The 25,303-nt window shown below is 45.9% G+C and overlaps 1 protein-coding gene across 1 annotated transcript in view; it reads left to right on the top strand.

Moving 5' to 3' along the window:
• The window catches only part of MFAP1 (microfibril associated protein 1), a 55,931-nt gene that overhangs the window by 15,945 nt on the left and 14,683 nt on the right, over nucleotides 1–25,303 (top strand). The window contains exon 5 of the mRNA XM_086958184.1: nucleotides 13,342–13,450. Coding sequence (XP_086814310.1) covers nucleotides 13,342–13,450 — 109 coding nt within the window. The remainder of the gene's footprint in view (nucleotides 1–13,341; nucleotides 13,451–25,303) is intronic.

Below are 25,303 nucleotides of genomic sequence, written 5' to 3' on the forward strand. Positions count from 1 at the left end.
TGGCAGTAATACATTAACCACATGTCTTTGCTGCTCAAGCTTTAAGTGTCATTTGCGCACACAGTAATTTTTTTAAAACTGTTTTTGTTTTGTGTTTTTGTTTTCAACATCTGATTTGGTGTACAGTGCAAAGACTGTGTAGGACCAGTTCCCGGCAGTATGTAACAAGCCACGAACGGGAATGAAAACAAGCGTAATGGAAATAAGAGAATGGGCTGGACCGAGGTTGTGGCATAAGGGCTAGAACTGCCGACATTGGAGCTTGGGAGCCGGCTTTAAGTATTAGCAGGAGATTGAAGAAGGGGAGAGAGAAAAGGTGATCAGTGACCGTGAATGAGACCGTGAGAAAGAGAGGGCAGAGTGGAAGAAAAGATTAGAGAACAGGAAAACATGCTGGTTTAGTTGTAACCTATGTAGAGAAGAGGGCAGCCGGGAGCGAGAGCATGAGAGAGGAAGTGAACTATTATTAAAGATTTGAGTAATAGGAATGTACAAGAAAAATAGAACAGTGGACAAAGAATGCATAAGAGAAATAAGGAAGCACAGGAAAAAGGAAAGCAATACGATATTAAAATGGAAACAGAATTTGTAAGAAAAAGGGAATCACAAGAAAGACTGGCGGGATGGGGGAAACAGAGAAAATTACAACAGAAGATTGTCTGTGTCTGAGCCGGGATGCACGCTTGAAATGCGGCAGCCTGGTGAGAATGATTATGTAAAAGTGCTGAAAACGAATGAAATAGAATTGAGAGAAAGAAAGTGCAAGAGTCATAGAGGAAGGGGAATGATAGCTCGAGGGCAAAGAAAACAGTTCTAGAAACATGGAAACAGTACTTTGGTGACGGGAAACTGATCAGCGAAGCACAAGGAACAAGCACTGGTAAGTGCAGGAAACAGTATACTACTGCCTATAGAAATGGGGGCAAAGTAAGTGGCAAGCACAGGAACCAATGAAAAGCAAGGAGGCATTATATTAAATACAATAGATTTCCCAAACAGTGCTTGTTGGCGAAACCTACAAATAGCAAGTATCTTTATATTTGGTTAGGCATCAGAGATAAATCGTTCAAGTATTGCAAACAGTTCAGCGACTTTCAGGACCAATATTCAATAGTTAAGTTCTAAGGCACACCACCAGCGGCATGAAAGTGGCTGGGTGCAAGGTGCAAAACAGTGTCAGGAGCCCAGTGTTTTGCAATGGAGATTGGTCACTGCAAAAAAGAGGCGACATGTTCTGGCTGGAAAGCAATTGGGCTAAACCAACAGGGGGTGCTCGGGCCTTTTGATGCTCTGGGGCGTAGGAACAACCTTGGTCATCTTCTCCACGGCCCGGGGGCGACGGATTCAGAGGTGACTTTAGGCATCGGATTTTCTTACTAGGAGTATTTGCTGAAGAGGGAACTTGGGTGCAGAGGCTTCAGGCAGTGCCTATGGGTCCCGAGGGGTGAAACCACGATGGTATCAGGCCCTTGAGGGCTCGGGGACCTTGATGACCCCGTTGGCCCCACTTCGACTTGGGCTGGGAGAGATGGGTGCAGTGGTGGCTTCAGGTGTCTGGTACTGGCGGTTCTGGAGTCTTCAGAGTCTTTTCTTTTGGAGTTTCTGCAGGATGCAAAGAACAGTTCCTCTGTTCTTCAGAAGGTCTTAGATTTTATTGAAGGCAGGCAGTCCTCCCAGGTTTTGGAGGCCCAGAGCTGCAGGATAAGACGTCTGTGGCGCATTTTACTCGGTGAACGGCAGATAGCTCAGCTGGACTGGTGCCAAGTCAGGTGCTGTCTTCTGCCATCAGGACTTGCTTCTCTGGTGCTAGGGACTCCCATAAATACTGAATTGTGGGGTGTTAGGGGAGTGGTTATGGGAGAGCCATTGGGCTACTGACCCTTGGGGTCACCATGCCCCCTATATGACCACTTCCTATGGGAAGTGGGCATAACCCTGTCCCAGAATTCCTTAGTATGCTACACAAAGATGGCTACTTATGAAAAATTGTATCCACCTCAGTGGGTCTACCTTAGGGATGGTACTAGCCTGGAGGTGGCTAGTTTAACTAATCTCTTTAGTATCTCGGGCCCTAGGTTCCAGGGGTACCATTTACTAGGGTGTAACAGAGGGTGCTAAAGGTTTTGCCAATAGGGGAATTTTTTTTTAACCATTTTAGGAAAGAGCTTTGGCACTTGTTGGAACCTGGTTGGCAGGAATCTAGTGCACTTCCAGTCGAAATCCCATCCGTTACCAGACAAAAAGTGGGGGTGACCATGTCAACAAGCATTTGCAGTGCAATAGGTCTCTCATTATTAAACTTTGAGCTATTGGCATTGCTAAATAATGCAATACCAATAGCTCAAACTCACAAATGTGAGACATTTTGTATTGCAAATGCTTGTTTTATTGAGTTCAAAGAACTCATGGACAGCATAAGTGAACTTTGTTATTAGCCTGGGAAGGTTAACAGAAAGTGCCAGCCCTGCGGGACTGTCACCAGCAGGTCTCTGAAAACCAGGTATATACATGGCCATTTCTAGAGGGGCTAGTTCTGGTTTGAGGGAAAGGAAGTGACCAGGTAAGCTTGCGCACACTCACTCACTCACTCACTCACTCACTCACTCACTCATAAACCACTACACTGATAAGTAACGGACTGCTACAAGCAGCTTTAAACAAAGCAAAAATGTATCTTACATTGTAGTCCTCAAATGAGTTTTAAAGTATTTGAAAAGAGTGGGTCAAAAGAACAAAAGCTGCAACTAGAGAGACCAGAAGTAAGACTGTTCCTGAACACAAAGCCTTCTATTCTCTCATTTTCACTAGTGCTAACTGCCCCTTTGCAGGGATGGCATGTGGGGGCATGAACCTAAGGTGCCATGTGTTTCTGAAGCTGAGCCCCCCGAAAATAGACCTCATGCTACTTACAAGCAAAACTCAGCGCCCTGAAAATCAAAATTGGCTCTTTGCCCTGCAACACCAGGACTCTACGCCGGACCTCTCAGCTGCACCAAAGAAACTACTGCCCATTAGCAACCAACACACCTTCATACCAACCCCAGTGACCTCCTGAAAAATACTAGTCTGAGCCCCCTCTAACCTCTCCCTCCATAAGGAACTTCAACCCCACCCTCCCCCAGCGAGGGTACACAAGTACTGGGGAAGCTAACATAGCTGGGACAAGATCCGGAGAAGGGGTGGTTACCTAGGGGAAGCAGCCTTCAGTGCGATAGGTTGGGGTATGTGCAACCATCAGGGTGAGTGCGGCCGGCAGGGCTTTGAGCCCCCGGTGGGAAGCCCCTCTGAGGACCGGAGAAGGCACCTCTGCTGCAGGAACAGTGAGCGCACCAGAGGATAACCCATTGCTAGTGAAAGTCAGTGGAAATGAACTCTTCACAGACCGTCACTTCCTGTTGCACTGCTAGCTATACACTTGCTGCCTAATCAAAACAAGCATTGTGAAAACCAATGGGTTCGGCTTTTTTTAATGAAACATGCAGGTAGAGGCACATAGCATGTAGACATGCATGCCCATAAATAACACATACGTGCAGGTATGCATACTACAACAGACTTATAGGCAGCTACGCTTACACAAACACGCATTCAGACCCCTCTCTCTCTTTGTTATCTTTACTGCTCTCTCACTTGAGAGCTAGGGCTCATGTTCACTCCTTTCAGAGAGCTGAGATGCGGCGTATACAAATAAATAATCTTGACGAGAAAAGGTGTAGTGGAAATGGTAAGGAATGGCAGCTACATGGCAAAGCTAACAAACTGTGTAAAGAACAGAGGTCATGAAAATGAAAACCTCCTCAGTCTGAAGGGAATGGTTCGCACTACTGATTTCTGTAGCTTCTGTGGAGGGGGTGGGGTTAGACCCTGTCTGCTGGGACCAGGGCAGGAACATTTACAAACACTGGCGCAGCTCTTAGGATGCACTGAGGAACAAACGCACGCAGCGATTCCTTCAGTCAAGCCTGCAGTGCACTGCACACATGGGTTTACATTAGTACACGAGTTAGTGGGGTATGAATTTCTGAAGGTGTGCCACTCAACTTCGCAGAGCTATTTAATTACGAGAACAGCTTTAGTGGCCCTTTGCGGTAGTGATAAACCATATCACAAGTTAACTGCTTCTGCTCTGTAGCAGCTCTCTGCTTCCACCTTCCACCACCCACACCCCAAAGGGCACCCACCATGAGACCCAATCACATATTCTCCTTTACTTACAGGCACCCACAGCCTTGTGCGATTATGGGGAAGTAGCAACCACCCTGTAAAACATCGGGACCAAGACGTCAATAAGAGCAAAGTAAATTATTGTCACAAAAGCAAATGTACTCGAGCTGCGCTTCCATATGGTTAAGGCCACTCCGATGCAATTATGGTGTGTAATTACAGCTCCCAGCATTAACGTACGAGACCTTACCTGATAAGTGTGAATTTTATCCTCCGGCGTGTACGCTGGGTATCCCCTGAGACCCACTGAGAATCCTGCGTTAAGTAGTGTAATCGCGGGCATAGTTGTAGTACTACGGCCAGCGTTGACTGTGCTTGAACCAACCATTGTAACGAGTGAGAGGAAGTCGGCCATCTTTGAGTGTTAAAAAAGTGTGACTTGCAGTGTAATACAAGTTAAATATAACTCTGGGTCTGCCTCACATACAAAATAGATCAATGGCGTGCACAAGTCTGTGACCTGCCATGTACCCATTCTGTAATTACTAAACTAATATTTCATAATCGCAATATGACCTGAGCCTGTATGTCCTAGCTACTGTAATTCTTCATAGTCGGAGGCATGTAACCCAATGTGAGCATAAATCCGCCCTCCTGTCCGTGTGAGTAAAATAAATCACATTAGTGCATATATCTAATAGTGAACAGTCTAGGGGAACTGGCGGTGGCTACCTTGAGAATAAGTAAAATGGTGGCCAAACAGCCTGAAGCTCAGTGCTACGTAGAGTTAAAAAGGGGTGCCCACATAAACAAGCGGCACTGAAAGTGATCGCTATAGTATAAAAAAAAAACATGCCTGTGAGTGGTGTGCACACGCGCCACTGTGAGACATATGTTTTCAATTATCGCACCCATGTCTCGGCACGATAATCGAAAACATATGGGCTTTGGTGTGCGTAACAGACACCAATAGGCTGTGGGCGGGGCAACGCGCCCGCCTTTGGCCAATTGCGTGCTCTGTTAACAAAATGCACACACTCCAAGCCCAATCACAGAAGAGCAGACAAAAAACACACGCACGAACGTGTGCGATTCCAGGGTTCATTTCTGAACCCCGGACAAAAGTACTCTCGCCTGCGTAACTCCATCACCCCCCGCCCCCACCCCCCCAACCGATAGAGGATAAAAACTCACCTTTCCCAAGAGAGTTTTCATTTTCTAAGTGGAAGAACCTTAAAAGGTCATCCTGTGGGAAAGGAATGTTATACCCTTTTCCCGAACAGGTTTTTGTTCTGGGACTCCTGAGAACAGAGGCTCTCACTCTTGGAGGTTACAGCAAAATCTTGGGTGGCAGGCTGGCAGAAATCAGTCAGGGAGCACACCAGAGGCTTGTGGGTGTTCAGAGAGTACCTCATAGGTGCTCTCAGGGTGCATGTATTGGTAAATCAATCACAGGAATCGGTGTTTGATACTAAACATCCCTATTTTCATTGAAGCCATCATGTAGCTGGGGGAACTAATTTTCACAAGTGTCCAGCACATGTTTTAAAATGGCCTTCCTGTCCACTTGCACTGGCAGTAATAGGCCTGACCAGCAAAGGGTATATCTGCATATGCAGTTATGCCCTCGCATATCATATGTAGCACCCTACCTTACGGCTGTCAGGCCTGCGATATGGGTCACTTACAAATATCACATGCAGTGTCAGGGGACATGGCACACAGGGATGTGTGGCATGTCCTGTTTTCACTTTTGTCTGCACCAAGACACAGCATGCAATGGCAGCCTTGCATGGGCTTGGTGAGGGGGTCCCGTAAGGTGGCACAATTAGTGCTTCTGACCTTGGGGACCCTTTTTTAGTACCTCAGACCCTAGGTACCAGTGGTATCATTTACTAGGGACATGCAGAGTATACTAAAGATTTTGCCAGTTGTGGAACAATTCTTAAGATTTTAGAAAGCGCTCTGGCACTGTGGGCCTGGTTGGCATAAACCCAGGGCACTTCAGATGAAATCACATCAGTTACCAGCCAAACAGTGGAGCTGACTATGTCACACGCATTTACAATGCAACAGGTCTCGCAGTGACATTGTTTTGAGTAAATGGCCTTGTAAATGACATTTTTTTTTGTTTTTCTTTTGTAAAACATAAATAAAAGGCATTGTAATTTAAAATGCTAATAGCTAAAAGTTTTGTCAATGCAAAATCTATTGCTTCGCATTTACACAAGCGTGAGCTATTGGCATTGGAAATGGTAATGGCTTTTATTAATGTGATTTTTTTTTTAACAACATAAATATAATGGATTTCTAATGCAATAGCATAAACCTATGTAAATACGATATTTATTTCATTTGCAAGACGTTGAGCGCTATTTTCATTGTAATTACAATGCTTTAACTTTGTGTTTATAAAACCTACAAGGTGTGCATTAATATGCACACCTTGGTACACGCATTACAGTGCAATAGGTGGTAACCTGTGGAATTTGTCAGTCGCAACATATTTCATTTTTGCATTACTCTGTATACCCCAAGTGGTTTTCACCTTTCAATAATACTGTCAAAGGTATGAGTCAGAGTTTCTGTGTTTTTTCTGAACTTGTACGTTGATTTCAGTCTTGTTTGGCACAGGTCCTAATACTGTAAGCATTTTACCTTCATGAGATACTACGATAGTGCAGCTGTATAGCAAACGTTTGAGATGCCCATAAGGCCTTCTTAGCGCTGGTTTGTAGAGATATTGAATGCAAAATTGGCAGCCGTGGTTGGGGTCAGGATGAAGATCATGGTAGGGTAGATATCAACTTAGAGTATAGTCTTCTTGGCAAAGGATAGGACAGGTCTTTTAGTCCTTCAATCAAGACTGTGTCTCCTGAGAGTAACTGATGATGTATTGCAAAGATGTTTATATTTTGAGATGGCTTTCACTAAAGCCTGCACACATGCTTAACTTAGGCAAGTGCAAGAATATGTGTGAAACCTACAGATTCCCGGCTAATTTATTCTGAACTTCTGTAGATCTGCACCTGGCTAGTGAATCTTTGAGCCAAAGATTGCCCACGATGTTATAACCCAGGCGCACCTCTTCGGGACAGGCTGCAGCTGTATGACGAGCCAGATGCAAAATGTGAAGCTTCCAGCAACTCTCTACCAGCTTGAATCTATTTCCATGCCGGAAATCTGGGGTCAAGCATGCAGAATAACAACTCTGCCACAGATATGCCCAGACGTGGCCATTAAAACAGAAACAGCAACTTACTCTTTGGACCCAAAAAGACTGAAACCCATCTGGGTTGCTGGTGTGCCTGTAAACAGGGGGATATGTCCTGAGTTAGTCCTTCTTTGATCCCTGCCTACAATCCGCATCTCGCTCAGATGATATCTTGCACTTACACACGCACATTCTCACAACAACCCCTCCTCCCTCCCCACACACATAGCCACAACCTATCTTGATACGGGTAATGTCTGCCTCCCGCCAGCAGGCCAGATTTGGACACATTGAAGCACAGTCGGTTTATATTTGTCCGGCATCTGATTGTATGTGAAATAGTGATCAATATCCAGTTATCATTATCAAGCCCACTTGTGACGTCTAGAAATAGTAGTTTATGAGTTTAACTGCGAGAGTGGAAGTTGCTACAGACTGATACAAAATGAACAAACAAGTTATGCTTGCTACCTGGGCGTGATTCAAAACAGAACCTCACTCCTTCTTGATGTCACTAGCAGTGTCAGCAGGGCTATCTAGGTTTGCCTCGAGAACATGTTTTGCAGAGTCTATAGGAGTTCGAATTATGCTTTTAAATGGACTCAAAGGAGGAGCTTCATTGACGGGTCACTATGTAGGAATTGAAAGACGCTCTTTATTAGGATCTGTTTGGTCTGTTGTCATGAGGTGATGATCTGTCATGTCTAGCTGATCTGTTGTAATGTTCTTCAAACTGGTGTGAAGGGCCAAGTCTATAGTGTCTGCGTTCATGTAAACTGATGCCTTAATAATGCGGGGAAACGAAAGTGGCTTAAGGCAGTGGCTGATGCAATGTACAAAAGGGTTAGTGGACTGCTATTGGTGTTAAACATCACACTGTGCAATGAAGGACTTCATCCTCAGCCCTTTATACTCCCCTCCCTCCACAAATGAAAAGTTCCTCTGTGGTCAATTTACCCTCCCGAGGGTGGAGTGCTCCTGCCCCTTCATGCAGCAGACATCACAAAGCAAAACAGAAAGGGAGACCTGGGAGGGCGAGGGCTGCACGCGCATGCTCAGTACCTGCAACTTTCGCATTCCCTGCGGCTCGTGCCCAGTAGCGGCGGATGCAGCCGGTGCAGGCAGTGCCTGTCCTCTTCCGGGGCTCCTGTGCTGAAGAGAGAGCCCCAGCGCCAGAGAGGAAGAGCGGCACATAGCAGTGCGGGGCTCCCATGCCTATGGAGAGAGCCCCGCGTCGTGCAGCCAGAAGTGTAGAGGAGCTGAGTGCTCCGGCCGCAGCCAGCCACCGTTCAGGAGGACCCCCCCGCAGACCGGGTGAGTGGGGGATTCTCAATTTGTGCCTATGAAGGCACAGTATCAATGTTTATTTCCTGAGCGGACCCGCCATTGCGGGCCGCTCCAACGATGGGGCGAAAGTGAAACTGCATGCTGGCTTGCCTGGGAAGCGGGACAGGAGATGTGCGCGTGCCTGTACGTGCGCGTCCACAGACCCCAATTGCCATAAGCCTTGCGCGTGCCCCGGTCTTCCCACTTCTGAGGCAAGTCGCTGACAATAAGTTTCGCTGGCGACAGCGCTTCGCGCTGCGTCGCCAGGTACGAGACCTAAAAAGGGATACTTTCCTACAGTTCATCTGACCAGGCTGATCCATTTGCTCTCTGTTTACAGTCAGTGCTATGAGAGAGATTATAAAAACTATAATAATGAATAGTTATAAAAGCTAACTCTGTTTAAGGGGTGAATAATAAGTAGACCTACAATTGTGCTCTCCGCCCATCCTGCAGCTAATGAGGAAAGTCTAGGCTCCTCCATAAGTGTTTATATATGTGTTTCTCAATTGGCAACTCATCTGCTAGGTAGAGTAGGTCTTCACTGTTACTAACTCAGATTTATGCTTCTGCCTTTACAACTAAAATGAATGAAGCAGTAATACTATTGCTAATGGGGCACAAATCCTCAGGATAATTTAAGCTTGTACAGTTTCTTGAGAGGACCGACAATATGTACCTACCATATGATACTCAGTAAAGCACTAGTCCTGAAGAAGCAATTAAACGTAAAATGCGAGGCCATATCCATTCTGCATGAGATGAAAGGGAACCCAGATATATTCCTGACTCATTGGGCATCACCAGAGGGGCACCACCTGAGTAACTGAGCACAGGGTTTTGATGAGGGGTGGAGGGAGGCTGCCTCCGCAAAACACTAAAACAGATCTGTATTTTATTTCCGTAGGAAGGCATAGGAGATAGAGGTGGGCAAATTTGGAAGTTGTAGGGCCTCTCCAATCAACCTAATGATGGATTTGCTGCTTCTCCAAGCACACATAACTTGTATGTTTTGTTTTTTTAAAGTATTAATTTATTTGGACTGGGGTAATGGCACGGCCCCCATAAAGGTCGACCTCCCTTTGCTTAATTTGTTTGTTTTTTTACCATTTACTCTCTACTCCAGTCTTGAGACTGCCATTTGAAACCAACAGATGTGGGCTTGCCGTTTGGGAATATCCCATTAAAATGTTTTGTGAATAGGGGATATAGGTGTTAGTAAAGCAATAAAGGATTAGAATCTATAAGAGGCCATGGACATATGTTAAAGGTAGCACAGTCCTATTAAAAAATTGGAACATTGCAAATTATAGTTGGCTGGCTTGCAGTCATAAGAAGAGATATAGAGAAACTTGGTTAGAGAAAGACTTAAATGTTGTGTTTCAGGTAAAGGAAATAGTTCATATAGCAAAACGAAATAATTTTTATACCATGTCTTTTTTTTTTTAACTGGATAAATAAGTCCTTGCCTTTGTACTTTATACAAATATTTTAGCATGCTTAAATGTGCAATAAATGCATATTTGTAGATTTTGGATCATGCCATAATATACATCACAGTAAAACACTTTATTAAACCCATTCTCAAAAAGTATTTTTACAGCCCATTAGAGCAGGGGAACGTTAGTGTTGCCACGCACTGAGGATTAGCTTGAAAAATCAAAGTACTCTGAAAATAAAGCAGTTGATCCAAGAAACACTTGTCCTATGAACCCATGGGCAGCTGCCCATGATAATGAGTTTGCTCTGTTAAAGCAGATGCTTATTTTGCGATAGTCTGCTTGTAAAACATATGCTATTTACTGGATGGTCTTGGACTCTTTCAACCTGCAAGTCCTCTTGTGCCTTATTGGCAATACCAAAAGGTGCAGAACATTTGAAGAAAATAGACTTAGTCTGTACATATGCCAATAAAAAAAATCTGGCTTTTTTCATGTAAAGCAAGACTAAAAAATCTCTCTCTTCATTTCTAACCCCGACTCTTCACATCCCCTCCATAACCAAAAACAATAGATGTAATTGTCTTAGCACCTCTTTACAGTTAGTAGGCCAGATTCCTTAAGCTGGCAAGAGCTTTATTAGATATATTGTGTGTTATGGGGAAATCAGAAGATGTGACGTGCTTTGTATCCTAATGGACAGAATACCTTGGCAAATTTTCGAATTTTTTGTTGTATTTCTCTCTAGTTGCCTGAAGGAAAGCGCATCCATTTCTCTTCCTCCTTTAATGCCCACCTAGATTTTGGGAGAAAAACTTGAGTATTCAGCTTGTTGTGGGGCTAATAGCACTGAATGGGGAACGGAGTGAACCCACTTTCAGTGAGAGTTGGAACAGTCTTGGCAGCTGTGCCTCATGCTTTACACGCCTTCTAGTGCTCCTTTGTGTATAAGTGGTATGTTTCCTTTAATGGCGAGCTAGTCTTCACTGCCCCTTAAAAACGTTTAGCTCTATAGCTGTCTAACCGTTATAGATATTCTATGTGTAAGAAAGCAATACATTCTTACATGGTTAATGTTTAGTTCGACTTTTTTCTGAATGAACTATTGGCCTTGCTGTCTCAAGTGTGCCACTTACATTTCAACCTACTCCAATTCAGGATGGCCTCATCTTAATGGTGTCGCATTTAGTGTGCTATAAAAAAAGATCTCTTGCCTCAGATAGTGTGCTAGTCAGGAAAGCAACGTCTCACCATTAACTTGCCCTTCTTCAATAAATTGTACTGTTTTGACACATTGTAAATTAATTATCCTAATCCCTTTGACTCTGGTCTCTGTCACACAGTTATGTGTGTTTTTTGTTCTCGGTTTTGTCAGTGCAGCTGTAAGATTGCTAACAATATGGAGAAGTGTGGCTCAGGGGTTAGAGGCGGCAGACCCGGAAGCTGAGATCGGCCCTGGACCAGGGTTCAATTCCCCGCCTCGGCGGGTCTTGGGCTCAAAAATTCCACGGACTCGATAATTCTCGCTCCGGTGCCTTCTCGACTCACGGGTTCACACTCTGCGACTCTGGGCAATAGCTTGCTTAATCTCCACAACGGCCCCTCGCGGCGGGATGCCTGGCTTTCACCTTGTGGATACCCTGCCGGGGTTATCTCACAGGGGAATACCAGGACGGGTTCCCTAAGCAAGCGCCGGGAAACCCTTTGTGGGTAGCTGTGCGCTATATAAGCTCAAATACATTTACATTTACATACAATATATACATAGTGGACTTTTGGCCCCTCTTTCAACTATTTTCTTTCTTCGACCAGCCTTTGCCTTAAAACGTTGTCAATCATGTCTTGGCTCATTAACCAGACCATTCACCTCACCTAATTCTATTGGCAATTTGGGGGTATCCTTCCGTCTCCACTAGAATGTTTGCTTTGAGCTGCACAACAGCCAAGCCTGTCAGTCAGCCTGTTTTACAAGTATAGCCCTCTTTGTCTGCTCCGGCTGGTGCTCCCTCTCCTGGGTCAGACTTCAATATGTCAGCATTGTTTGCATTAGAACACTGGACCCAGACCTACGTAATCTGCCTATGCTTGTTCATAAAGTATACAATATGAAATAAATTTGCTCTACCTACAATTCTTACAAGGAGATGATGAGAGCAGACAGTGAAGTTGTAGGACAATCAGGACAAGAATAAGAGGAATTGAGCTAGTAAACAAGTGATTCCAAAAAAAGCAGTTGACTTTTTGCTCCCTCTCATTAATGTGCTACAAAGGTTATTATTCCTTCCTCCCAAATTATTGTCTTTACCTTCTGATTGTCCTGGAGAATAGATGCACCAGGGCATTGTGTGTTAAACCTCCCTATGATGCTAAGAGATGGGCCATGGCAGTTCCTTCATTTGTTTCAAGTAAAGCTGCAGTGGTTTCTCAACATTGCTATACCTTCACAGTGTTTTATAGCTCATGCACTGAGCATGGTCCCTTTTGGTAGTGGTTGCATTGTCACACCCATGAAATGCTAAAATCTTAAATAATTGAATGTATATCTTGGTTATTTTAAGATGACTTTATGGTTATATGGCTCTAATTCATGCAGACTTGCTGTAGCAAATGTTGGTAAGAGAGGTAAAAGCTCCAAATGGAGAAAATGGTTAGCAAGGCATGAGAAATAATTGAAGTGGCCTAGATAGTCTTGAGAGTGGGAAGGAGGAGTGTACTTGCTTGGATGTGGAAAATGACTAGAAAAAGAAAATGTTTAATTTCTATTTAAATCCGGTTTTAGCGCTCCTAACTCGCCTCTATAGATTGCCCTTAACTGTAAAAACTACGCAAAGCAGGGAAGTGTAGATGTATACAATAAGTGGAGATTGGGTGGATCCTGAGCAAAATATCCATCACATACTGTTGCCTAACTGACCCAAATGATTGCTAGCTCTCACTTCACTACTCTCTGCTAATCTAAGGACAATGAGGGCCCACTGTAGATATTGCCTTTTTCATGTGGAAGGACAAACGGAACTTCTTTACCAAGATATTTCTTATTTTGAAATGTCTGTTGAACTTTCAACAAACCCATCAAAAAGGTGTTTTCTTGACTTGTGTTTCTGCTTGTGCAAATATATTCATAGCCACTTTTATAGGATACAATAAATACACTACAATTGTATAAGCGGTTATGTTTTATTAATATGCTACTTACAGGAAGGATCGTGTGACAGTCCAAGAGAAGGAGGCTGAAGAGCTTAGACTGAAGGAGGTGGAGCAGGAGAACAAACGCATGGCAGAGGAAAGACGAAAATACTCTCTTAAGGTAATCCACCTTTCTTACTCCGGTAATAAACCCTTTCTAATTAGTCAGTTGACTTTTAGTTAAGATTGGTAGATGATTTGCTGATTGGTGCAGCACATTAGCATGAAAGTTACAATTTAATGTGTTAAGCTCAACTTCAAAACAACACACATTTTCTTGGCTGGACAAATCGCTTGATCACACATACCTACCTAGGAATGCTATTCATATAAGGCTGGTGTCATGTTTTTTTTTGTCTCAGCCAGCCTCACCTGTAAGCTATAGTAACATCCATTATTTGATGAATAGTGACACTATTCTCTTTTAATAATAGATTTTCCTATCGCATTTCACTCCGTTGAACTCCTCACACCTGAGCACAGTGATGAACGGCTTAAAATACTTCACATCTCTCTGGATAAACATTACCAGTAACTCTACGGGGGCTCCTCTAGACTCCTCTAAATTATTATTATTATTATTATTATTATAGAGGCTTTTATAACGCGCTCTGCTACTAAATAGTATAGTATCCTGGCGCGAAGAGAAAAAAAGAAGGGGACAGATCACAGTAAATGCAAAGGAGGAACAGCCTTTAGGCATTGGTGTTGAAGAGGTAGGTTTTTAGGCCTTTCCTGAAAGCCATGATGGAAGGGGCTGTTCTCAGTTGCAGAGGCAGGGTATTCCAAGCTCTCGCTGCTCTAACAGAAATGGATTGTCCACCAAGCCTGCTATATTTGAACTTTGGTACAGTCATTTGATGGAGATTGCTTGATCTGAGAGGGCGATTGGGGGCATAGAGAGAGAATCTTTTTCTCAAATAGGTTGGGCCTGTTAGGTGGAGTGCTCGGTATGCTAACACAAGGATCTTGAATAAGATCCTTTGCGCCACTGGAAGCCAGTGAAGGTCTCGGAGTGGTTGGCGGACGCTAGATCTTCTGGGGATGTTAAACAGCAGCCGGACCGCAGCATTTTGGAGGACTTGGAGGCGGTGGATCGGATAGGCTGGGAGTCCGCAGTAGAGAGCATTCGCATAATCCAGTCTGGATAATATCAGAGCGCGAATGACCGTCTCCTTAGCTGATCGCGGAAGCAAAGGAAGGAATCTGCGTAGAGTTTTAAGAGTGGAGAAGCAGATTCCGGTGAGTTTTTTCAGGTGATCTTCAAATCTGAGATTATTGCTGAACCAGATTCCTAGGTTTTTTGCAGGTCCACCTGTGGATTTAGGGCTGGGAAAATCGGTGGGCCAGAGAGAGTCATAGAAATTATCTGGGAAGGAGCCGTACAGTAGAATCTCAGATTTGCTCTCATTGCACTTAAGTTGAGCCAAGGCCAGCCAGCGGAAGACCGATGATAGGCAAAATTGGACTCTCGTCGTGTCAAGGTTGTTTTTGGGCCATGTAAACAAGAGCTGGGTATCATCGGCGTAGGCCATAATTTTGGCCCCCAGCTGTTCCGCAAGATAGATAAGGGGGGTCATATAGACATTAAAAAGCAGGGGGCTCAAGGTGGAGCCCTGTGGTACGCCAGTTGAGAGTTTTTTGGGAGAGGAAGAGAAAGGTGGCATCCACACTTGCTGGGACCTATCATCTAAGAAAGATCTCAACCATCCGAGGGCAGGGCCAGTTATGCCAATGTCTGCTAGTCTGGTAAGTAGGAGGGAGTGAGGGACCGTATCGAAGGCGGCAGAGAGGTCCAATAAAATCAGTGCCGCTCTGCCACCTCCGTCTAAGCACTCCCGGATAGCCTCAGAGACCTCAACCAGGGCCGTCTCTGTGCTGAAAGCAGCTCTAAAACCTGATTGCGCAGGGTGGAGAGCTTGAGAGTTTTCTACCAATCGGTCCAGCTGTGAGAATGCAACTTTTTCGCATATCTTTGTTAGAGCTGGCAGTAAAGAGATGGGTCGGAAATTAGCGGGAGTTTTTGGATCTAGGCCATTTTTCTTAAGGAGTGGTAGCAGTTTTGCCTGTTTCCAGCAAGCTGGGACTGTGGCGCTGGAAAAAGAGAGGTTCACTATATGCGTCACCTCTTGGCCGACTGTGTTAGCCAGGCCCGCAAGGACTCTGGCTGGGCAAGGGTCCGCAGGGGAACCCGATTTTAAGGTAGCCAGAATTTTCATGACTTCAGTTGTATTCACTGGAGTGAAGAGGGCAAACTGATCCGTAGAAGTGGGCATAGTGGGAATAGGAGTAGTCATAGAGGCTGGAAAATTGTTACATACAGTAAGCAGATCATCTTGGATTTTATCAATTTTTTCCACAAAAAACACAGAGAGTTCTTCACACCATTTTGCCGATGAGGCTAGAAGAGGGTGAGCGGCGCAAGGGGAGACAAAGCTTTTAACAACAGCAAAGATTTCCGCGCTGTTGTTGTTGGCCTTGGAAATACGCCCTTCATAGTATGAGCTTTTTGCCACTTTAATTGCAGCATAATATTTCTTTTGAGCTGTTCTAAGTTCTTTCTTGGCCTCGGGGAGGTATGCTTGTCTCCAACGTCTTTCGAGTTTTTTGCAGCCTGATTTAAGATCGCGGAGGGTGTTGGAGAACCAGGGTTTAGAAGGGGAGGAGCGAACTCTACAGACGCGACCTGATTTGGTAGAAAGAGCAACACCTTCTTTAATCCATGAGTTGAATACGCTCACTGCTGGTTCAATTTCTGAAGGCAGTGAGGGGCGAGAGGTGTCGAGATGGTCACAGAGTAAAGCTAAATTAATTTTCTGTGTATGAGCCGCAGAATGGTTGGTCTCAGCAGGGCGGGACAAGGGCCAGGAGAATCTTATTAGCATGTGATCAGACCAGTTTAATTTCTCAGGTTCAGACATATTTATATTAAAATTGGTACATACTAAGTCAAGGGCATGACCCCCTGAGTGGGTGGGAGCCTTGATCCACTGTTTCAGTTGGGCCATCGCAAACGCATCGTTTAGCCGAACTGTGTCGGATAGATCAAGCTGGTCCACATGGATATTAAAGTCCCCCAGAAGGAGATATGTGGGGTATTTCAGGGCGCGTGGGACTATCATGTCCTCTAGTGCCTCTAGAAATTTTCCTGCGTGGCCAGGTGGTCGGTAAACCAGAGATCCACCTAAAGTAAAGTGAGCCCCTAAAGTGAGAGAAAAATGGAGTACCTCAGCATCAATGGATGGGCCCATAGGGTCTAGAGAAAAGGTCCATTTATCCCGAAAAATGGCTGCTACGCCACCTCCTCTGCCTAGGGGGCGGTCTTGTCTGATAATTTTAAAGCCACGTGGGATGGCAAGTTCGATCACTGGGTTACATGTATCATTGAGCCATGTTTCTGTGACAAAGAGAAGGTCAAACTCGTTGTCACTTAGTAGCTCGAATATTTCATTAGAATGTTTTACCAGAGATCTGGCATTGATCAAGCCGGCCCGGAGACTAGACAGGTCAGTAGCACACTGTGTGGAGGCTGGTAGAGTAGGTTGAGAGCGGAATGAGCATGATTGACAAGTGTACTGAACAGTATCCGCCAGGTCCCATTGACTCGAACAGGAGCAAGATTTAGTGTTCAGTGCAATTAAATACTCACGAGAGTAGGGAACACGCAGCCGGTTACAGGGTAGGGGGGCAGCTGCAAGGGGGCTGGCGCTGGCCGCGTCCGGGACGCGGACGGGCGCAGATGGGCTTGCCTTAGGCGCGCCTTCGGCGCGCAAACGGCGCTCCCGCTGCGCTCGTCCGCTGCGCTTCCGGTGGCAACACATGATGTAGCTGACGGAGGGGGCGTGGCCTGTGATGTGGGCGTGGCCCAGGGACTCGCCTGAATGGCGTGGTATCGGTCGTTGCAGCCGGCGCTATGCAGCGCTTCACGGCTGTTTCAGGAGGGCTTAGGGAGAGTAGCACACACAAGTAAAAACAACAGATTTCAGGTTTTTTTTAAAAGAAATAGCACAGAGAAGCTCCCGGCATGTGCCTGCGGAGTCCTTCAATTTCTCGAGGCGGCGCTCACAAAGGCGCGTTTTTATAGGCTGCCTGACGGAGGGGGCGTGGCCTGTGATGTGGGCGTGGCCCAGGGACTCGCCTGAATGGCGTGGTATCGGTCGTTGCAGCCGGCGCTATGCAGCGCTTCACGGCTGTTTCAGGAGGGCTTAGGGAGAGTAGCACACACAAGTAAAAACAACAGATTTCAGGTTTTTTAAAAAGAAATAGCACAGAGAAGCTCCCGGCGTGTGCCTGCGGAGTCCTTCAATTTCTCGAGGCGGCGCTCACAAAGGCGCGTTTTTATAGGCTGCCTGACGGAGGGGGCGTGGCCTGTGATGTGGGCGTGGCCCAGGGACTCGCCTGAATGGCGTGGTATCGGTCGTTGCAGCCGGCGCTATGCAGCGCTTCACGGCTGTTTCAGGAGGGCTTAGGGAGAGTAGCACACACAAGTAAAAACAACAGATTTCAGGTTTTTTTAAAAGAAATAGCACAGAGAAGCTCCCGGCGTGTGCCTGCGGAGTCCTTCAATTTCTCGAGGCGGCGCTCACAAAGGCGCGTTTTTATAGGCTGCCTGACGGAGGGGGCGTGGCCTGTGATGTGGGCGTGGCCCAGGGACTCGCCTGAATGGCGTGGTATCGGTCGTTGCAGCCGGCGCTATGCAGCGCTTCACGGCTGTTTCAGGAGGGCTTAGGGAGAGTAGCACACACAAGTAAAAACAACAGATTTCAGGTTTTTTAAAAAGAAATAGCACAGAGAAGCTCCCGGCGTGTGCCTGCGGAGTCCTTCAATTTCTCGAGGCGGCGCTCACAAAGGCGCGTTTTTATAGGCTGCCTGACGGAGGGGGCGTGGCCTGTGATGTGGGCGTGGCCCAGGGACTCGCCTGAATGGCGTGGTATCGGTCGTTGCAGCCGGCGCTATGCAGCGCTTCACGGCTGTTTCAGGAGGGCTTAGGGAGAGTAGCACACACAAGTAAAAACAACAGATTTCAGGTTTTTTTAAAAGAAATAGCACAGAGAAGCTCCCGGCGTGTGCCTGCGGAGTCCTTCAATTTCTCGAGGCGGCGCTCACAAAGGCGCGTTTTTATAGGCTGCCTGACGGAGGGGGCGTGGCCTGTGATGTGGGCGTGGCCCAGGGACTCGCCTGAATGGCGTGGTATCGGTCGTTGCAGCCGGCGCTATGCAGCGCTTCACGGCTGTTTCAGGAGGGCTTAGGGAGAGTAGCACACACAAGTAAAAACAACAGATTTCAGGTTTTTTTAAAAGAAATAGCACAGAGAAGCTCCCGGCGTGTGCCTGCGGAGTCCTTCAATTTCTCGAGGCGGCGCTCACAAAGGCGCGTTTTTATAGGCTGCCTGACGGAGGGGGCGTGGCCTGTGATGTGGGCGTGGCCCAGGGACTCGCCTGAATGGCGTGGTATCGGTCGTTGCAGCCGGCGCTATGCAGCGCTTCACGGCTGTTTCAGGAGGGCTTAGGGAGAGTAGCACACACAAGTAAAAACAACAGATTTCAGGTTTTTTTAAAAGAAATAGCACAGAGAAGCTCCCGGCGTGTGCCTGCGGAGTCCTTCAATTTCTCGAGGCGGCGCTCACAAAGGCGCGTTTTTATAGGCTGCCTGACGGAGGGGGCGTGGCCTGTGATGTGGGCGTGGCCCAGGGACTCGCCTGAATGGCGTGGTATCGGTCGTTGCAGCCGGCGCTATGCAGCGCTTCACGGCTGTTTCAGGAGGGCTTAGGGAGAGTAGCACACACAAGTAAAAACAACAGATTTCAGGTTTTTTTTAAAAAGAATTAGCACAGAGAAGCTCCCGGCGTGTGCCTGCGGAGTCCTTCAATTCTTCAGGAGTCCATTTTAATACCCATGATATTAAACCTTTATGGAACCTCTGGAATCCTTTTTACTTTACGGAATCCATATAAATTAGTAGAACAAGAATATTGAACTATACCTAATAGTATCATAAACCTGTCACTCACAACTTCTTTGTATAAAGGTTAAGCCTAACAATTTACGCTTCTTTCCAGTACCTGCCTACCAGCACCAACTATTTCGGCTGGTGGAAATGTAAGGTTTTTAGGTCTCGCTGAGCCAATGCGCTTGCGCATTGCTCCGGCGAGAATTATGTAGGGGCTACAGGAAAGCCTGCCGGAGGGCTTTGGAGTGCGGATTATGGCCAGTGCATGAGCGCCGGGCGCACGCTCACCATTTCCCCCCCCCAATCAGACTTGAAAGGAAGCCGCTCGCACACCACCATTTGTCTGAGCCTCTGCATCAGACTTCAAAGGAAGCCTCTCCCCCTCCGCTCCTGCCCCCCCATCAGACTTCAAAGGAATGTGCTCCCGAACTTGCTGGCCTCGGTCTCGTGAGCCTTTATTTACTTGTCTTCCCCCTTTGTTCTCTGCCCCACTTCCCAGTAACCCTCTCTCCCTGTGCTTCTATGTTTCTACCCTTCTGTCTCAGCAACCTCTCTTGAATCTCCCGGCCCTCCGTCCCTTTCACTTTCATACGCAGTGATTTATTCATTCCCGCTGAAATATAGCGAATACCATGCTCGTTTAGCATCAAAATAATATTTTGTAAATGTACTAAGGTGCTGCAGAGCTGCCTTTAAAATAGTTTGTAATTCTGACACACTTTAAATTCGACAATTCATTTTCGATGTTGTGCATGCATTAACACCAAAGCACCTTCCCTGGATAGAAATACGTTATTTGAAATTCATTATGACAGCGTATTGTAAATTAGTGCATTTCCTTAAAACAGAATATATTTTAATAATGTTCGCTGTTCAGTATTTCCTTACCATCCCAAAAATACTGCCCAGGATAGAACCAGCTGATAGAGAATAACCACCTTTTCAGGTCACTTGAAAGGGGCTACGCACTGAACAGGGGAACTGATCACTTATTGATTGTGGTTAGAAGTGGTAACACTTACCAGGTAACTATCTTACTGGGAAAATAACCAAATGCTTACCGTGTTGTGGAAACCCTATTTTGCTTTAGCAAAGACAGTGACCGGCATCAATGTTTGACTTTATGAAACAATGAGCCCTTTAAAACATGCCACAAGAGATTTGCATTTCTAGTGCAAGACTGGAAGCTCTGTTATGTATGGTTCTCTTTACTACGATAGCAGCATTATATAAATGCAGTGGCAGAGCCAATAGTTCTCAAAGGCACAACCTATTGGCTTTGGCAATTCTTGGTTTTCTTTACTACTCTGCTAGAGTAGTAAAGAGAACCGTGCATTACAGAGCTTCCAGCCTTACATTAGAACTGCAAGTCTGTTTATGATCCAGCAAACAAATGCTAAAAAGCGGTGAAATTCTCATGTTGCATAACGCACCGCACAGCAAAACTCGCACCAACCTCCATTTTTTGGTGTTGCTGAGCAGGCTTTTTTTCCAAATGACATTATCCGAGCATTGTTCAGAACATGGTGGGCAGCGTGACCTGTGGTCTGCATTGTGTGCCAAAGCTGGCAAATGTTGTGGCTTTTATTCAGTCCAGTACACTGAACACAACTGAGATGCAACTGTTTTTAACAGTTTTTTTTGTTTTTAATTGTGTGCGGCATTCACTTGAGCATTGCCTTTTGTATTGCCCAGCAGGGGTGGGTGCATTGACTGGACACAGTTTTTGTTGGTGTCTGTGTCCGAACACATGGTAAAGAATGTTGGCAAATGAGTTTGAATATTTTTCTGTGGTTCTTTTTTCCCCCACCATTGTCATTCCTGTTTTTCAAACTGTCCATTGACCAATTCTTTGAGTCTAGCACTTACGTTAAGCTGTGGATTTTTCTTTTCCCACAATGATAAAATAGTGTTTTTTTTTTTTTGGTTTTTTTTTTGATGAAGTATGATTTTCAAGGCAGTTCAAAGGTTTTGGATCCCTTTAGCCATCATATTCCTTGAAAAATTCAAATGTGCTTGAAAGAAAAGTGAGTTTGCACATCACCATTTTAAACTTCACAGAAGTTCTCTCTAGCATCCTTATTTCTGCCCTAGTTCTCTGGCTCCTTCTTGTAATTTTCGTTTAGTAATATCTCGTTTCTCTCTTTCCCCATCCCCTCCCCCCGCCCATCTGTCACTTTGGCTTTTCTACCTAACTTTCACCCCCTATTTCACTTTTCTCCCTTTCCTCTCTCTGCTCCATTCCCTAAAATTATCTTTCCCATCTTGTTCTAGTTCCCTCTTTCTCTAGCTCACCATCTGTAAGCTCCTGTTTTCTGCCCTCCCTTTCTTTCTCTCCACTTAGTTTCCCCACTTCCTTTCGCCTTGATATCTGCTTATTCCCTTTTCTTGTCCCTCCAATCTGTCCTTCTATTATTTGTGTTCTTCCAGTCTTTTCTCCTTTCCTCTTAATCTGCAGTTCCTCTCACTGTCTCTTCCTTCAGTTTCTCTTCCCTCTCGCCAACTTTCCTCCTTCCTTTCTCTCCTTTGTATCTCTCCTCTCTTCTCTATCAGATTTCATCCTTGTTTCTCGCGCAGCTGCAGTTTCTGGTGCTTTTGTAGCTCTGGGGTCATTTTGATCGTTTTGCAGCCGGGGAGGCAGCCACAACCCCCCCCCCCCCCCCCCCCCAGAACTACTAGGGCTCTTGGTGTTTCCCTGCTGCTAGATGCAAGGTGCGTTCTAATTGGATGACTGACTCGTCCGATCATACATTAGTGCGGCTCTCTGCTATTATCAATCATTCTGCCCCATACACCCGGTCTCTGTACCGGAAGAGTCTTAGACCCTATTTAGAAAGGATAGTTGGCCCTTTAAATAAACTGCAGGCAGTGCAGACCCCTGGCACTGCTCTGCCCCGGTGCCACTGCACTGGCTGCACCACTCAGAGCAGCACCTTATGTTGTTATGTGCTTCATTGAAGTTGCCTGCATCTCTGTAAAGCAGCCCTGGATTGTGTTATAAAGACCGTATAAATATAAGCAGCAAGCTTAATTTGTTGATCCCATGTGGGTTAGCACAGTGGCAAGCATTAACTTGCTGAGCCATCTTGCCAGCTCTCCGTAGGTTTCCTGCCATATCGAGGAGACGCAGGGATAACCCCGTGCTCTCCAAAGGTCACCCGGTGATCGATGGACAGCATCGCTTTAAATGAGACATCTCTCAAAGATGTTCACCAATCACAATCTCGTTCTGGTGCTCTCTGCTCGTCAGTGTTCATCCACATGTGTATTTGTAGAGGGCACAGCATACACTCTGTGCAGTTGGCATGCTTCAATAGCACTAGTTCTGTCCCCTTGGCATCCCAGGTATGGGTCAGTTCTCTGTCCTGAAGCCCCTCCCCCCCCCCCTCCCCGCTGCTCTCATTGGCTGGCCCTTGGCTGCTAACTATCAGCTGTGTTTACAGCCCCTTCTCACACTCTGGGAAGTGTCTGCGGTGAGAGGTCTCTCTTCTTGGACTGTGCCTCACACTGCTGCACGCCTCACACTGCTGCACGCCACACACTGCTGCACACCGCACACTGCTGCGCGCCGCACACTGCTGCGCGCCGCACACTGCTGCGCGCCGCACACTGCTGCGCGCCGCACACTGCTGCGCGCCGCACACTGCTGCGCGCCGCACACTGCTGCGCGCCGCACACTGCTCCACGCCGCACACTGCTGCACGCCTCACACTGCTGCATTACTCACACTGCTGCATTACTCACACTGCTGCATGCTGCACGCCTCACACTGCTGCACGCTGCACACTGCTGCCCGACACACTGCTGCCCGCCTCACACTGCTGCCCGCCTCACACTGCTGCACGCCTCACACTGCTGCACGCCTCACACTGCTGCACGCCTCACACTGCTGCACGCCTCACACTGCTGCACGCCTCACACTGCTGCACGCCACACAACACCATTACATCACTCAGGGACACCACCCACGCCACACACTGCTGCACGCCACACACTGCTGCACGCCACACACTGCTGTACGCCTCACACTGCTGCACGCCTCACACTGCTGCACGCCTCACACTGCTGCACGCCTCACAACACCATTACATCACTCGGGGACACCACCCCATCACTCGGGGACACCACCCCATCACTCGGGGACACCACCCCATCACTCGGGGACACCACCCCATCACTCGGGGACACCACCCCATCACTCGGGGACACCACCACATCACTCTTGGGACACCACCACATCACTCAGCCCAACCACAGCACTGTCCTTGCTTGCTACCAACAAGCATTGCCATAGCCAATATGAGTCGCATTCGGAAAGTGTAAGCTATTGGCTTTGTGAATAACAATGCTATTAATTTATATATTTTCAAAGCCAACACATATTTATAAAAATTGTCATTTTCAATACCAATAGCTCACACCTAATGCGAGACCTATTGCGTTGCAAATGCTTGTTTCTCAAGGGTTGTTGGTGGATAATGTTGTTTAAACTTAGCGTCTCAAATTCTTGAGTATTCCAATTGTATAACCTAGATATTCTCTTTGTGAACTTTATTGTTCAATGGTAGCTTCTTGGAGAAGTCAAGACTTACAGGAGGAGGTGGTATATGTTTGGAATGTGCATACTGTATGACCCAGTAACTAGAATCAATAAATCTGATTTCTCGGCAGAGCGAAGACTCCCAAATAGTTTAATTTGCATTTATGAAATGTAAGCCTTATCTGCTGTGATAAGGCTTTAAGCCGTTTTGTAGTGTAGTATAGTCGGGGCCCATTCTAATAACCAGGAACTCGAAGAATAATCTGCCTGTGGAGTCGGGAACCTGTTTAGCTACAGTCAAAAACTATGTTTTTGTAATTCTATGTAGCTTTGTCAGTTCCTTTTCTTTGTAATAAAGGTGCCAAATAGTATGATACATTGTGCTTTGATCAGACGTCCTAAAATTATGGAATAGTACATGACAACATTTTGCAGGTTTATCAATTTATGAGCAAGGTAAGGCAAACTATGTGGCTTATTCATTTTATAGTCCAAATTTGTGGCTATGATTATGTTATGTTTGAGTCAATTATCCAAAAGAGATAACAAAGCTGTATAAAAAGGTGAGACTGCTTTAAGAATGAGCATTTAAAATGTAACAGTTGCTATTAAAAACTTATATTCCTCAAATGAATGGTTTGTGGTGCGCAGAAGCATGGGCATGCAATTATATTAGCACTTGTCCTTTCTGCCTCCAAGAATAAAAATAATTTGCGGGGAACATGTACAATCTTTCAATCGCCTGGAAAGATACCTATGTACGTCTTCAAGGGCTCTAATGCGTACTTGCTGTCCTGCATCTGTAAGCACTTCTCAACAAATGATATTGCGCACTCAAGTAAATCATTCAGTAGCAGACCGTATGTGATGCAAAACATCAATTCTTTTAGAGATACATAATAGGTTATTGTTCTAAACCTATGGTTACCTCTTGGTGCGCTGAAATAACGGTAACGTTAACTTGCATTTGCATAAACTGGTGAATAAAGCATGTGCATGTCTAAAATCATATAATTCAATCCTGAAATTGCATTTAAATAAGTGAGGCTTTTGTTCAAAGCTGACACTGGTCTACGTATACGAGCACCATCTGGCAAAAATATTCCACCTCTTTAATGCTCGAGTGCAGCCTGAATCATCAGGGCAAGGGCGACCAATTAACTTCGGTAGTCAGTAGTTGTATTGCATTTCATGTGCAGCATTTTCATTAACTTTGTATTCTTTTTTTTTTTTTTATTAATGTTTGGGCTAAAACAAATCTAAATATTTGGTAAAATTGCATTTAGTACAGTCAGATGGTGAACAGGATGTCAGGTGTGGCAAATCCATAGTTGTACTGCCTATCCTCTAGCCACATATCGTACCCAGCTCATTGCAATTGTGTGAATAAGTCTGCCTTTTGTTCAATTTCCCAGCAACCCTTGGTGCAAAGAGGAGTATTTTAGGGGGTTTGATTCCCAGTGCTAAGTCTGCCAAAAATAGTCA

This window comes from Lissotriton vulgaris, chromosome 2_1, assembly GCF_964263255.1.
Source record: "Lissotriton vulgaris chromosome 2_1, aLisVul1.2, whole genome shotgun sequence".
Classification (NCBI taxonomy): domain Eukaryota; kingdom Metazoa; phylum Chordata; class Amphibia; order Caudata; family Salamandridae; genus Lissotriton; species Lissotriton vulgaris.